This window comes from Cetorhinus maximus, chromosome 13 (genome assembly GCF_964194155.1).
Source record: "Cetorhinus maximus chromosome 13, sCetMax3.hap1.1, whole genome shotgun sequence".
Taxonomy (NCBI): domain Eukaryota; kingdom Metazoa; phylum Chordata; class Chondrichthyes; order Lamniformes; family Cetorhinidae; genus Cetorhinus; species Cetorhinus maximus.
In genome coordinates, this window is record NC_135891.1 from 41,988,534 (window position 1) to 42,005,372 (window position 16,839).

The window sequence follows — 16,839 nt, forward strand, 5'->3', positions numbered from 1 at the left end:
ATTTTATGCCTAACTTCCCAGGTTGAATTAGTACTTTTTTTCAGCTGTACTGTTGCAGCATTCTAGGAATTTCTCATGAAAATCCTTTCAAAATAACCCAAGGAAAAAACTAGAAGACAAATTACTAAATTTTCATTCAGTAAAATTTATGGTGTGTTTTTTTGAGAATCTGCATGAAATATGACTGAGAATCTATGTTTTTGCTTTTGTATTAAAAAAAACTTAAGAAAATGCCTTAAACTCAAGGAAAGTATGTTTTCTCATTGTAGTTGAGTGAATTTTTTGAAACACGGTTGAGTTTGAACTAAACAATTCTTTACTATTCTTGATTAGTACCTGTTAAGTTGACAGTTAGAAAATGTCATTCTAATTTCTCTCAATTGTACCAACCTGGACTCCAAGTAGTATTCTGAATCGAAGTCAGATGCTCTTCGGAACAACATGTGCTCTAGAGACTTGAGCACACAATGCAGGTTGGCAGTTCAGTGCAGCACTGAAAGAGTGCTGAACTATCAGAGGTGCATCTTTCAAATCAGATGTAAAATTGAGGTTGTGTCTGCCCTCTTGGGTGGAACTAAAAGGTCCTAAGGCACTATTCAAAGGTAGATGAAGTATATAAATTATTGGAAAAAGGGGGATCGGAAAGGGGGTGGGGATGGAGGAGAGAGTTCATGACCTGAAGTTGTTGAACTCAGTGTTAAGTCTGGAAGGCTGCAAAGTGCCTAATCGGAAGATGAGGTGCTGTTCCTCCAGTTTGTGTTGAGCTTCACTGGAACATTGCAGCAGGCCAAGGACGGACATTTGGGCATGAGAGCAGAGTAGTACCCTTACTTTCACCTTAGTTTCATACCCTTACGCCCTCACCTCAATGAATTTCGGGCTCGGCACGATGCTGAACTCTCCTTCTGTCACCTTCGTCTCCGTGCTCACTTCTTTGGGCAGGAGTCCTCTCCCCGTTCAACGGATCCTTTTACCCGCCTCCAATATTCTCCCTCCACCTGGGCCCCTCCCTCTGGATTCTTATCTGCTCTTGATCTTTTCATTGAGAACTGTCGGCGTGACATCAGTCATCTCAATTTCTCTGCTTCTCTTGCCCACTCTAACCTGTCTCTTTCTGAACTTGCCGCATTCCATTCTCTCAGGTCCAACCCTGACTTTGTCATCAAACCTGCTGACAAGGGTGATGCTTTTGTTGTCTGGCGCACTGACCTCTACCTCACAGAGTCTGAGAGTCAACTCGCAGACACTTCCTCCTACCTCACCCTGGACCATGACCCCACCACTGAACATCAAGCCAGTGTTTCCAGGACTGTCACTGACCTTACCTCCTCTGGAGATCTTCCCTCCACAGCTTCCAACCTCATGGTCTCCCAACCTCAGACGGCCCGCTTCTACCTCCTACCCAAAACCCACAAACAGGACTGTCCCGGCAGACCGATTGTGTCAGCCTGTTCCTGCCCTATGGAACTCATTTCTTCCTATCTTGACTCCATTCTCTCTTCCCTTGTCCAGTCCCTCCCACCTACATCCGCAATTCCTCTAATGCCCTGCATCATATCAACAATTTTCAGTTCCCTGGCCCCAACCACTTCCTCTTCACCATGGATGTCCAATCCCTCTACACCCCCATCCCCCACCGGGATGGTCGGAGGGCTCTCCGCTTCTTCCTCGAACAGAGGCCCGAACAATCCCCATCCACCACCACTCTCCTCCGTCTGGCTGAACTTGTTCTCTCACTGAATAATTTCTCCTTAAACTCATCTCACTTCCTCCAAATAAAAGGTGTGGCTATGGGTACCCGCATGGGCCCCAGTTACACCTGTCTCTTTATGGAGTATGTGAAACATTCCTTGTTCCAGTCCTACTCAGGCCCCCTCCCACAACTCTTTCTCCGGTACAATGATGACTGCTTCGGTGCCGCTTCATGCTCTCGTCTAGACCTGGAAAAATGTATTAATTTTGCTACCGATTTCCACCCCTCCATCATTTTCACATGGTCCATCACTGACACTTCCCTTCCCTTCCTTGACCTCTCTGTCTCAATTTCTGGTGTTAGACTGTCCACCAATATTTATTACAAGCCTACCGACTCCCACAGCTACCTTGACGACAGCTCCTCACACCCTGCTTCCTTTAAGGACTCCATCCCATTCTCCCAGTTCCTTCGCCTCTGTCACATCTGTTCTGATGATGCCAATTTCCAAAACAGTCCCTCTGACATGTCTTCTTCCTTAACCGAGGTTTTCCACCCACGGTGGTTGACAGGGCCCTCAACCGTGTTCGGCCCATCTCCCACACATCCACCCTCACATGTTCCTCTCCCTCCCAGAACCATGATAGGGTCCCCCTTGTCCGCACTTATCACCCCACCAGCCTCCGCACTGAAAGGATCATCCTCCGCCATTTCCACCAACTCAAGAATGATGCCACCACCAAACACATCTTCCCTTCACCCCCCCTCCCCTCCGTCAGCATTCCGTAGGGGCTGTTCCCTCTGGGACACCCTGGTCCACTCCTCCATCACCCCCTACACCTCAACCCCCTCCCACGGTGCCTTCCCATGCAACTGCAGAAGGTGCAACACCTGCCCCTTTACTTCCCCCCTCCTCACCATTCAAGGGCCCAAACACTCCTTTCAAGTGAAGCAGCCCCTCACTTGCACTTCCCTCAATTTAGTCTACTGCATTCGCTGCTCCCAATGCAGTCTCCTCTACATTAGAGAGACCAAACACAGACTGGGTGACCGCTTTGTGGAACACCTTTGGTCTGTCCGCAAGCATGACCCGGACCTCTCTGTTGCTTGCCATTTCAACACACCACCCTGCCCTCATGCTCACATGTCCGTCCTTGGCCTGCTGCAATGTTCCAGTGAACCTCAACGCAAACTGGAGGAACAGCACCTCATCTTCCGATTAGGCACTTTGCAGCCTTCCGGACTTAACATTGAGTTCACCAACTTCAGATCATGAGCTCTCTCCTCCATCCCCACCTCCTTTCCAAACCCCCTTTTTCCAATAATTTATATATTTTTAATATATATATTTTTTTATATATATTTATTTTCCCACCTATTTCTTTTATTTTTAAATGTATTTCCGTTCATTGTTTTATCTCCACCTTTTAGCCCGTTTTGATCCATTCCCCTACCCCACCCCCACTAGGGCTATCTGTCACTTGCTCGTCCTGCTTTCTACCATTAATGTCACCATTAGCACATTCCATAGCTAATATCACCAGTGTCAAAACCCCTTTGTCCTTTTGTCTATGACATCTTTGGCAATCTCTTCTTTACCTCCACCTATCGCTGGCCCTCTATCCAGCTCTATCTGTCCCACCCCCCTCAACCAGCTTATATTTCATCTCATTTCTATTTTTCCTTAGTTCTGATGAAGAGTCATACGGACTCAAAACGTTAACTGTATTCCTCTCCGCAGATGCTGTCAGACCTGCTGAGTTTTTCCAGCTATTTTTGTTTTTGTTTCAGATTTCCAGCATCCGCAGTATTTTGCTTTTATCTTAGATGAAATATATGTTGGGAATTAGTGGGAGGATAAGAGTTATGTGACACAAGTTTGAAAACATTAAACTTAATTCTACTATTAGCTGATATTTTTTATAAATGGTCTGATTTGTCAAGTCAAGCTGAAACATTTTAACTGACGGTTCACTTTTCAGTTTGTTTCATGACTAGTTATAATTTATCAAATAAAATTTATTTATCATATTACTATATTTTACAGACCCTTTCTGCAATATTACATTGGCTGATGGAAGTATTCAACTCGTAAAAGGTGAAATTTGCACAAATGGAGCTCAGATCGATGTATCTCAGCAAAGCGCAAGTGAGCATTACGAGTGTAAATAGAATGACTGAATAGCTGCATTGAGAGATTTTATCTTTAGGGAAATAATCAAAATTAATATGCTGTTTGATCTTTTTAAAATTTGATTTAGATACATAATGTATAACAAAGGTTAATCTAATGAACCTGTGATTAGAAAATGATTAAAATAAATTGATAATGTAGGTTTGCTTCAATAATGTATTATGCCTACAGTAAAAATTTTGATTGTATTTTAGATTTTTCTCTTATTTTGAAGAAGTCTCGCTATTAGCACTACATTTGAAAATTAAATGACTAAAAATAAACTGTGCTTAGTATCCATCAATGTGACAGATGTGAATTAACAAATAGATAACTAATTATTTCTGCCATTTTAACAATACTTGATAATTCAATCAAATACATGCTGTTGTAACAAACATTGTCAAAGCAAGTCACCAATAGCTTTCATCAGTACCAGAAGAGTGCTAAATTTTGGGTCATTTCAAGACTTTAAAAGGAACTAAACTAAAATCTGCTGAAGAAGGAAATTGAGAATTATGTAGATATTAATAGATCTGTTTGGCTCACAGAGGTCAGTAAGTGATTTATAAGCTTCTTAGATTGAGTGAGGAAGGGATTGAGTGATGAAGATATTCATGCATGGACTATAGAAGGAGTAGTCTTAACGCGCTAAATTCAAGGGTTTTTTTAAATCACGAACCAAAAGCATATTAACTTTAATTTAGATTTTGTAACAATTATATTTACATTTACAATTGCATTACAGTAAAGGGGAGATAGTGGCATAGTAGATATGTCACTGGACTAGTAATTCAGAGGTCCAGGCTAATGCTCTGGGGACATGGGTTCAAATCCCACCATGCTGGTTGAGTTTGAATTAATAAATCTGGAAAATAAAGCTAGTCTCAGTAACAGTGACCATGAAATGAATTTTGCAAAAACCCATATGACTCACTAGCGTGAAATCTAAGAAAATGTTTACTAAAGAAATCTGTCATCCTTACCCTGCCTGGCCTACATGTAACTCCAGACCCACAGCAATGTGGTTGGCTCTTAACTATCCTCTGAAATGGCCTAGCAAGCTGCTCAGTTCAAGGGCAGTTAGGGGTGGGCAATAGTTGCTGACCTTACTAGCGAATCCCACACCCCATGAAAGAATAAAGAAAAAAAATTCTGAAATGATTACCAATGATCTGGACACCTTTCAGATACATTTGGATTTTGGGTAAAACCTTTACAATATGTAATTACTGTTATTTACTAGAAAATGTGCAATGAACAATATCCTTACATCATATGTTTGTTTTATTTAGTAAAGCAGTTTTGCGTCATACACATTCAATTGAAGAGACTGGTGAGATAGTCTGGTATTTAGCTCTCTGCTTGTTTCTGGCATGGCTGATAACTGGGCTGGCATTATGTCAAGGAATCAGATCTTCAGGAAAGGTGAACAGTTTAGAAAAATAGAACTGGGATTCTGCTAAGAAATATGGGTTTTTGTACCAATGTATTTAATTTATTGTCTTTCTTTGTGTCTTCTGTCTCAGTCTCACATTCTCCAATTCTCTGTCTTCCTTTCTATTAGCTTTTCTACCCTTCTATCTGTCTCTTATTGTCATTTCTAGATGTCTCCAACCCCTCTTATTCTTTTCCCGTCTTTTCCTATAATCTCTCATGCGCTCATGCTGCTCGGTTAGACCTGGGAGGGATTGGAACAATTGAGGTAAAGCTATGTAGGAAAAGCGATGGAAATCACTGCAAACACAAGTTAATCTACGTAATGCAGAATTTTAAGTTATAGTATAGAATATTTATGTGATGCATTTAAACTTTGTAAATTACAGCTCTATGTATAATATATAATGTGTACTCAACCATTCCAAGTAGGAAAGGTTAGTATTTTAAATCTAGGGATGAGGGACTTCAGCTATGGGGATAGATTGGAGAAGCTGGGGCTGTTCTTGGATTTGATAGAGGTGCTCAAAATCATCAGGGTTCTGCACAGAGTAAATAAGAAGAAAGTTTTCCCATTGGCTGAAGTGTCAAGAACCAGAAGACACTGTATTCTAGGTAACTGGCAAAAGAACAATGGGCAATATCTTTGATGAAGATACCAAGGAAAAGTTCTGTTTTGACTTTGGTGAAAAGAAGAAAAGAAATAATCTTCTCTGGGACTATAATGCCAGAGTTAGCCGTGAATCCAGAGTCTGGAGCAGAACCATTGGAAAAAACAGGATAGGAAAAGCCAATGCAAATAGTCCTACTGACAAAATGTGCTCAGCGTGGCCTCATTATAATAAACATTCTCTTTTGCCAGAAGGATAAATTCAAAACCATGTGGATGCATCCTAAGTCAAAGCATTGGCAACTCCTGGATTATGTCAGTGTTTTGGTCAAGGATCTAAGTGATGTCTGTATGTTTTCTTATTCTTTCACAGGATTTGGGCATTGTTGACCAGCATTTATTGCTCATCCCTAAATGCCCTTGAGAAGGTGATGGTGAGCTGCCTTCTTGAACTGCTGCAGTCCATGCGGTATAGGTACACCCACAGTGCTGTTAAGGAGGGAGTTCCAGGATTTTGACCCAGTGACAGTGAAGGAATCGCAAATATAGTTCCAAGTCATGATGTTGTGTGGCTTCAAGGGGAACTTCCAGTTGGTGGTGTTCCCAGGCATTTGCTGCCCTTTTCTTTCTACTTGGTTGAGGTCGCAGGTTTGGAAGGTGTTGTCAAAGGAGCCTTGGTGAGTTGCGGCAGTGCATCTTGTAGATGGTATACAGTGCTACCACTGTGCATCGGTGGTGGAGGAAGTGGATGTTGAAGATGGTGGATGGGGTGCTAATCAAACGGACTGCTTTGCCCTGGATACTGTTGAACTTTGAGTGTTGTTGAAACTGCACTTATCCAGGCTAGTGGTGAGTTTTCCATCACACTCCTGACTTGTGCCTTGTAGATAGTGGGCAGGATTTGTGGAGTCAGGAGGTGAGTTACTCTCCTCGGAATTCCCACCGTCTGACCTGCTCTTGTAGCCACAGTACTTAAATGGCTGGTCCAGTAGCCTCCAGGATGTCGAAAGTGAGATATTCAGCAACGGTAATGCAATTGAATGTCGAGGGAGAATGGTTGGATTCTCTCCTGTTGGAGATGGTCATTGCCTGGCACTGGTGTGGCATGAATATTGCTTGCCACTTATCAAGCCAAGCCTGAATGTTGTCCAGGTCTTGGTAAATATGAGCACGGACTGCTTCACTTGATACATGTGATGGCTGATCGTCGACTTGTTCACTCGGCAATGAACATTCACCTAGCATAAAAATATTGCAGCTTCCATAAATCTAAACCTTAAAATAGCTGACGAAAGAGGGGAATTTATGTGCAGCTCACAATCAATATGAAAAATTTTCACATATCCAATTGAGTTCCAAAACAGTGGGCTGAAATAAGCTGTACTAGAGCCCTGTGCCCAGAACATTGGGTTCTAGCATTGTCATCACCAGGATTGGTTCAGTGAAAACGGTGCTCAAATATGAGACCACCTGGAAAAATGAGCAGCCTTCAGAATAGTCCTAGATCATATTTCAAGAAGGCAGCATTTCAACATCTCAAAGCTGATGCCCAAAGACAAATCTGGACCATAAAGGACATGTGGTGGGAAGAGGAAGCCAGATAGCCCTAACAGTATGCTGGTCATTGTGACGTGCAAAGCTTTTTTGAAGCCACCTGGGCCGTCTGTAGACCACGGTATTTTCTTGAAGACAGACCTACAAGTATTCAGGCAAAACAGCCAAATCAAATTTGATGGATTGGTTCCGAATGACCAAACACTATTTCCCCTGCCAGGCCCTGTTCTTTCAATTTTCAATGGCCATCATTCCAGGAGGGGACAAAGCAAACGCTTCAGACATTCTGAAGCTCTCCTTGAAGCGTGGTAGCATTAACCTTAATGACTGGCAGGAGTTTGCTACTAATTATCCAAAATGGCGACAACTTGTCCATTGCGCTGAGTCCCAATGCCTTAATGATGAGGCAGCGAGGCAACAGAGAAGGAAAGAAAAGGAAGAAAAGCCTGCACTTCGGATCCCACTATCTCATGGGACATCCTGCCCCATTTGTTCAAAGATCTGTGAGTCACGAATAGGACCACTCAGCCGTTTGAAGACCCATGGCAGAAACCCATGAGAGTAGACATCATCCTTGAATCGAAGGACAGCCGATGACAACAACAATCGGTGGCAGCTTCAGCCGTGGCTTTCAAAAGTTACTGGATAATTATCTAAACAGAAAAAAAATAGCGGGGATCTGGGGAAAAGGCTGGGGAGTGGGACAAGCTGAGTTGTTCTTGCAGAATGCAGCTGTAACCAGTCTATGATTCCATAATATCTGCATTCCTACAACTGTAGCCTTAAGAGCAAATGACCAAAAGCTTGCTCAAAGAGATAGGTTTTAAAGGAGCATCTCAAAGGAGGAAACTGAAGTAGAGTGGCTAAAGTTTTAGGGAGCATCCCCAGTTTTAATTGCTACACCGAAATGAAAACAAAATATACTGGAAAATCTCAGCAGGTCTGACAGCATCTGTGGAGAGAGAGAGAGAGACAGAGATAACGTTTCAAGTCCGTATGACTCTTCTTCAGGTTTGGTGTCAAATTTTGGTGTCAAATAAGTTTAGTGTCAAATTTTCTTAACTCTCCTGTGAGGTACATTGGGATAACTTACCACATGAAATGCTCTATATAAGCATCAGCCAGCGCAGCAATGCAGAGTTGTTTCTTCTTTATTCGTTCATAGAATTTGGGCATCATTAGTTTAAGCTCTTTGAAGTCTGCATTTTAACTAAAGTCCCAGTAGCTCTTTGTGTCATATGGCATATTGAGTAACTCGATGGTCAAGCAGGATTTATCAAACTAGCCATTGTAACCATTCCCTGGTAAAAATCTGAGATGACCAGGGCCATTGTATTTGTTCAAAAGGTTGTTTTTTGGGATTGTCTTGGTTTTCTATTTATTCGTTCTGTAAGACACCCTATGTGAGGTTCTCTTCAAATATTTATTATACATTATTATTTAAATTTGACCAACATTCAGAACAATGCTTTTAACACTTTGTTTTGGTATCAGGAGCTGGGGAGGAAGCCATCTCCCTTCTAATTTCAAATTGCTTTGTGACCTATGAGATAGAATTTGACGGCCTCTTTCCAGCAAGTGTGCCGGGCCCATAGAATTCTGCAGGTGTCCCTCCTGTTGCCTACCAGCTGACCTGACAGAAATTTTACAAGGGATGGGTAAGGCCTAGGGCTACCTGCCTAATCTCATTCCAATTGAGGCCGCTTCCCACCCAGCGTAGTTTTTAAGCCAGTGGGAGGAGGTCATGGACTGGGGAGAAGCCTAGCTTATTAGCCTGCTCAGTTGTCGAATGGGAAGTTCAGGGTGGGGTGGGTGGGGGGGTTTGGGGGTTGGGGGGTTGCCTAGCGAGACCCCTTTTCCCCCTTGGTGGCCCCCCACTCCACCTGGGGCCTCTTCTCCTGGCCCCACCTAGGGATGCCCAAGCTTAACTGCATCCTGGGCCCCTGGCACTTGGTATTGCGGAACTTGTTGTGGGCCTAACAGTGGCTAACACTATGAGTGGTGGGACCAGGTGTGGGTGGATGGCCTGCCCCCAGCCAATTAATACTCCACAAAGAGTTAAATGGCTGTGGGACAGTCGTCAGGAGCAGGGATGGGTTCCCCACTGACTTTTTCCTCTGTCTGTGGTTTGTGTGAGAGATAATGAAGCAAGGGCTAAATTATCTGCTTTGTCAGATCTAGATTTTTTTTGAGCATTTGTATCTTTCTCACTCACTACTCTTTCTCCTGACCAACTTACTAGCATTATGATTCAAGGGTTTTTATGCAAATTGTATTAGGATATTGTAGGTAAAAAGGATTAGCTATTTCAGATTCTGAGGATGAGAGTAATGAGTCACATCAGGGTGGTCTCATGGTGCCAGGTAAAACATCTATGTGATTTTCAAGAGTTAATAATGACAAAATATCTAAAAGTAATGTAAACTTGCTTTCAAATCAATGGTTTAAGGCATTGATCTATTTGGCCCACCGTCTGTGTTTTGATAACCATTCAAATTGTTTTTTAAATGCATGCATAAATTAGCATAATATTTTCTTTTCAGCCCGGCATAGCATTAGCTTCATGTATATTTTGTAGTTCTATAAATGTGTCCTATTCAACTTCTCTGCTTTGATTACAATGATATTAGCTTGAAATTTAATTAGATTCATTTTTGTAAGATTGTAAATGTTGTACTTTTTTTTTAGCTAGTAATATGGAGATGAAATTTAATAGCTTGTTTTCCTGGGATAGGTGGTTTATTTCACTGCCACGCTTCCTTACCTGCTTATATTTTTGCTGATTGTTCGAGGGGCTACTCTGGAAGGAGCCAAGAATGGAATTGAGTATTACATTGGAAGGCAGTCAGATTTCTCAAAATTGGCTCAAGTTGAGGTAAACATACTATTTTGATCTATAGATTTCATCTATAATTTTCAAAGAATTGTACATTTTTCTTTTTTTTCTGTGCCTTTTGTTGCATTTCTAAGTTATAAACTGTATATTTCAGGCAATCTAATATACCTCAGAAGTTAAATTTTAATTTGAAGCCTACCTTTAGTCCCAGGTGCTTATTAAGTTTCGTTGTACAGATTCTGTTCCCTTCATTGTCTGCATATGTTGCTCATGGTTTTATTACACGTATGTAATATTTCACATTTAGTGTTACGTTTGATTTTGCTGTCTGTTTGACCAATGGCATAACTGAGTTAAATCCATGTACAAACCATTAACTGCATTTTTTGGCCCTATTTTACTGTCAGCTGTGAATTTTAACCTTAATAATTAATAATTTAATTTATTTCTTTCTCGCTCTCTTACCCGTGCCCCCGCTATGCCAAGGTGGTCTAAAGCACCCAACGCCACAAAGTCAAATATGTATATGTATACCCCTACATTTGCACCTGCCTTTATTACATTTTCTGAGCTTCTCTTTCCTGCTGTTCCTGCTCTCTTTTGTATTGATACCAATGCACTGTCATCTTCTTTTTCTATTTAATTTAATTTGCACCTTTGTTTAGAATCTGGGTATTAAGGAGGATTCCAAACAACATACATAAGGTTGAAGGTGGGTTGAAATGGGTTTGTTTGCTTATTGATACAACACATGATGGTGCATCTGGAGGAAGTGATGGGCCAGAAGCAGATAGGAGGAAGGTGATGGGAAGGAAGGGTGTGACCTGAGATTTCAGACTAAAGCGTCTAATCTGGGACCTGAATATACTCTGGAGAGACTGCGGGGGTGAGAACTGAGGGAGTCTGGGCTTTGGCATAGCCTGTGTACTGAGGCTTGAAAACATTTGGGGAGAGCTGTGGGAGTAGAATCTAGGGCAAAAATGATCAAGTAGCAGTTGGGGAGAGGCACCTGAGAAAGAGGATCAAGAGAACTGGAAGCAAGTGCGCATGTGTGTGTCTGATTTCTTTCTATTTCTCATTATTTGCTTTATTAGAATACTGTGCAGCTGCTGCAGTTAAGCAATTGCACCACATTTAAAAGTATGCTGAAACCAAAAATATTTAGGCTTGCTTTCTTAAGCATTTGCAACGATGAAAGGCTGAGAAAGACTATCATACTGTTTAGGTGAGACAGCAAAGATCAGAAGTAGTTACATTCAGGATGAATGAACTGTAAATTAATCTATCCTTTAATTATACATTGCTAAAATAATTTGTCCTGATGTGCAGGAAAAAGCAATGGCTAAGTTGTTCCAATTCTAATTTATTATATCTTGCATTCATTAGGTTTGGAAAGATGCTGCAACACAAATGTTCTATTCTATCGCAGTGGCCTTGAGGGCCATAACAGCACTATCATCATACAACAGATTCAACAATGACTGTTACAGAGATGCAATCCTTGTCTCTGTTGTTAATTGTGGTACAAGTGTGTTTGCTGGATTTGCCATCTTCACCATCCTTGGTCACATGGTTCATCTTCAAGGTAAGCCTGTTCAAGAAGTCGTAGAGTCAGGTAGCTTTTAGAATCAACATACTGACTGGGAAGGGGGTGAATTTCTGCAAGTGTTCTGTTACTTGATTACCGGAACAGCAGCAGAAAAGGTGTGGAAATAATTTCTGATGATGAGTCATACGGACTCGAAAGGTCAACTGTATTCCTCTCCGCAGATGCTGTCAGACCTGCTGAATTTTTCCAGGTATTTTTGTTTTTGTTTCAGATTTCTAGCATCCGCAGTATTTTGCTTTTATCTTAGTGGAAATAATTTTGGTGAATTAAGAGTTAGACTTTTATCTTTTGCTTGTTTTGTGCTGAACCATCAGATTTTAGAAAGGTTTCTGTAACTTCACATATTTTTCTTTTGAACCCAGTGCTATTGGAGACACTTTTCCTGAGAATAGGACCCCAGCATTGCTTGACATGAAAACAAAGCAAATAGGATTATGGACAGAGACCTACAAAAGAAGGCCCCCCACTCCAAAGGCTCTTAAGTTTTTGATGTGACCTCTGCAGGGCCCCTTAGTGCTATGCCTGATTGAAGCATTGCAATATAAATGTAATTACTTTTGCTGTGTTTGTGACACAAACAGCATTGCAGGTTGTGTTAATAAAAAAAACAGAAAATGCTAGAAGAACTCAGCAGGTCTGGCAGCATCTGTGGAGAGAGAAACAGAGTTAACGTTTCAAGTCCATGTGATTTCTACTAGCCTGGGAGAATTTTTACCAGCAGAATTGGGACCTCTTATTAGCTTTACAAATGATTTGGTGTTGGGAGCCACAGACGTAATAGCTAAATTTGCAGATGACAGAAAGCTACTGGAGATAGTAGACTCCAAAAGAATTGGTAGACATTTGGCAAGTGAAATTCAAAATGCTTCACATGGAGACAAAAACACCCAAGAAGGGAATATTACATAAAAGGAAAGAAAATCATGTGCCTGAAAAATGAAAGCGATTTGAGGATTCTGGCTGACAATTTGAAGCTATTATAACAATGCACTGTGACATTGAGTAAAGCTAATCAGATGTTGGGATCTATTAAAGGGTCCTTATTGAGTTATGGCAAGATAACCGTGCCAGTTGGCATACTGTGTAGACTTCCTGTCACACAGCACGGAAAGGATATTATAACTTTTGTAAGGATACAGAATAGAACAACCAGGATGATTGAGGGATGGAGGAATTTGATTGAGGAGCAATTATGTGAATTGAGCATGTTCTCACTGGAAAAGAGGAGGTTGGGAGGTGATATAGTTCTTTTGGTACTCTAAAGGGATTAGATAATGTAAACCATGGCAAGCTATTTCACCTTTTGCCTTCACTTGAATGACAGTAAATTAATCTGGAAAACAAGCTGTGGGCTAAGGGGGAGGGACCTGATGTCAGCTTTCAGCGCCCCTGTCTGAGGCATTTTAACATGGGCCAGAATTTTCTGTTTGCCGGTCGGGCGGGCCCGACCAACTCGGCGGCAGGCAGGTGGCCGATTGCCGCTGGTGAAACAGGCTGCGCTGCCATTTTCCACGGGTGGGCCAGTTAAGGCCCGGCCAGTGGGTTAGCAACTCCTGTGGAGACCGGGAAAATAGTCGCGGGGGCGGGCGGCCTCAGACTGCCGGTTCCAATGGGGCAAAATAATACGGGGGGGTGGAGGGGGTGCAGATGGTTCACCCCCATTGGAAGCAAAGTTGGCATAGAGCCAACCCATTCCACACGGACCCACCCCACAGCCACAAAGTGCTGCAGGCAGGCTAAATAGGGTCAGAGTGAGACTTCTGCCTCTCACTAGGGAGGAGGTCCTGGCCTCGGGAGCTGCCTTACAATCCAATTGGCCAGCAGCTCCATCAGTCCTGGCAGCACCAAGGACGCATTAGTGGGCACTGCCAGGATTGCAACAAGGAAGCAGAAGGTGGCCCATGGATCCCCGGAAACAGGTACATCCAGGCAGGGAGGATTTGGACAGGTTAGGGATGGGGGAGGGACGGGGGAGGGGTGGTGGGGAGGGTGGGGTGTGTTTTTAAGGCTGCGGGCGGATAGGAAGATAGAGCCCCCCACTTCTTTCCTGCCCTTTGAAGAATTTTTTTTTAAATTGAGCTGCCAGCTTCTGCCCAGCTGCCTATGCTAACCATTTGATGGTGTGGGCAAGGTTTTATTGGGGTCAGTTGGCTTGGTAAAAAGTACATTTGACCCTTGTTTATCTATTTAAGTATGGCAGGTGGGCTGCTGATTTCGGCACCTGCCCACTGCCTCCCACCACTCCCCCTGCCCTCCCCAATATTATGGGGCTAAGCTCGGGGATGGGTGGTGGGGTGGGCAGCCATCCTCTTTTACATGCCCCCCATCCAAAACAGACTTAGCGGGGGCATGTAAAATGCAGCCCATGATCAGTGACAGCGCTGCAGTGGACAGAAGAGAAATGTAGGAGGACATTAGAGCCTAAGTCCAGGCACTGGAGGCCCAGGTAAGTTCGAGGGGACCCAGGACTGGAAGAGCAGGGAAGGCCTGTGGCAGGGTGCAAAGTGGGTGATCGGGGTCTCGAGGGGGGAAGGGGGTAGGTGTGGGTGTGTTAGGGAGGCCCAGAGGCTTGGACCTTGGGGGGCACCCAACTTTAGAGCTTCAGAAGGGGGCTTCTGATGGAGACTCCCTCCCACCGCCCCCACCCCAACCTTCCCGTCTGAGATGTAAATCTGTTCTTTTTCGGGCTTCCCCACGGAAGTTCAACCCTTCCACCGGCCTAAAAATTGAGTTTGGCTGTGAAACAGTCCTAAAGTGGCCAATAATTGGGGCAAGGGCAAGCTTCCCATCCAAGGTCACGTCCGCCCCAGTGTAAAATCACTGTGTGGGCAGGAACCTGGAGGAATTCCCATCCTTCAATTTCGCACTTCTCCCCACCCTACCCAGCCTAAAAACCCACCGGTGGGGGAGCATAAAATTCTGGTCCATATGTTTTCTCTCCAACAGGGCCTTCATGTACAGCAGCAGTTGGTGGACCTCAAAGGGAAATGAGACCTCTGGGGAGATGACCCATGCTTACCATGCACCAGCTCAAAAAAACCTCACACCCGTTAGATCGATAATTGGATTTTCACTTGGTGACTCACCATGCACAAGTAACCAAAGCAGACAGTGGCGGCAGGGGCAGCTGTGAAGAGTCTGTGTCAGAAAGCGAAACCCTTTTCAAGTTCTGCTCAGCTGGACGTAGTTGCATTACCCGAGGGTCCATCAATGGAAAGGAAAATCATTGAGGTGCAATAGGAAATCAACAATATAGGGGCATGCCTTCCATGCACATAGACTATGATTGCAGAGCAAATGAAGGAGTCCACATCGGGCATGAGTGGATTGATGTTGCAGGGCACTGCAAGGATGCCTTGTTCCATGGATAGAGTGCCAACCTCATGGACGATCAAACTCAACTATCAAGTGGTTCCATGCATGTCTTAATCATGGCTGTGCTGGCTCTGGATATCAACATGTCTGGTACCATATATTAGATAACAAACTCCTTGGCCTAGGCCTTACAGCATGTCACTGATCTGCACCAAGCTGCTTTCCATCGCAATGGTGGGAATAAAGTGTGGCTGTTCCATGAGGTTAATGTTTTATTTAATTCATTTTATGGGATGTGGGCATCGCTGGCTAGGCAATAGGGGACCTAGAAGTGGGATCTCCATTCCAAGCTCTCCCACTTCTGACCTGTTTCCATCAATACCCCAAATCCCCAACGCCCAATTAGTATGCATCATGTTGCCTACTTACCTAATGGCCAAGTTTTCTCCTGCACAAGTGTAGGTGGAGCTGTCTTTGGTCAGGCTGTTGTGGGCTCCAACACAAAAGTCTAAATTGGCTAAAAGTATTTCAACAGTCAGGACAGAACTTTGAACAGGGATTGCACCATGTAGAACTGGTAGGAAATGAAAGAGTAAAGCATTGTCGTTGCACAAAGATATTCTTGTCTGTATGAGAAAAAGTTATGCTATTAAATTTCCATTGTTTAGTAGAATCGCATTGAATGCATTAATTTGCACAACTTTTGGATGCAGCCCATTCTTGGTTGCTGGTTAGCAACTCACCTTTTCAGTTGTTTGTTAATGAATTGACAGGGACCAATGGGGGTATGTACAGTCAGTAGTTGATTGCTTTGTGTCAGTGGAATTGTTAGGTGGAGATGCAGGGCAGGAGAGTGGACATTGGACGCAACTATCTCATCAGTCCAACGGTGGTAACAACTGAACTGTACAGAAATAAATAAATTTGTGGAATCAATATGAACAGCTGGCGTTGCATTTGTGGTCACCATTTTCCACCTTTTCCACGTCCTCCTTTGCAGGTGATGTGTATTCAGCAACTTGTTCCTCCTTGCTGCTGCAAAATATTGTACGGTGTCGCACATGACAATCATTCTGGCTTTCCTGGCTCCCAAGTGCTAAAGGCACCTCCATCTATCCATGCACCTGAAGTGCATCTTGAGCATCTAATTGCTTGCTCCATCTCAAATCTGGATGTCATGTGGTTTTTCTCTTCACCATTCTTGAATTTCTCACGGGTATCATCAGCCAAGTTTGAAGTGGGTATTCTTTGCCTCCTTTAGCCACCTTTCTTGCAGATCTAAACACATCAGGGAACATGGACTGCTTCAAGATGAAAGCATTATGACAACTCCCTAGGAATCTGTTGCACAAGTAGATTAACCTTTTCTTGGGGTTGCACATCAACTGCGCTTCGATGGAATGGAATCTATTGTGGTTTGCGAATACAAAAGCAAAATACTGCAGATGCTAGAAATGCTCAGCAGGTCAAACAGCATCTGTGGCGAAAGAAACAAAATTCTGATGAAAGATCTTCACCCTGAAATGTTGATTTTGTTTCTCTCTCCACAGGTACTACCTGACCTTCTGAGTATTTCCAGCATTTTCTGTTTTTATTTTGGTTTACGACCACT

The 16,839-nt window shown here is 43.2% G+C and overlaps 1 protein-coding gene across 1 annotated transcript in view; it reads left to right on the plus strand.

The window, feature by feature from the left end:
- The window catches only part of LOC144689133 (sodium- and chloride-dependent neutral and basic amino acid transporter B(0+)-like), an 81,557-nt gene that overhangs the window by 36,132 nt on the left and 28,586 nt on the right, over positions 1–16,839 (plus strand). The window contains exons 2-4 of the mRNA XM_078556270.1: positions 5,162–5,294; positions 10,202–10,342; positions 11,690–11,914. Of these exons, the coding sequence (XP_078412396.1) occupies positions 5,162–5,294; positions 10,202–10,342; positions 11,690–11,914 (499 nt within the window). The remainder of the gene's footprint in view (positions 1–5,161; positions 5,295–10,201; positions 10,343–11,689; positions 11,915–16,839) is intronic.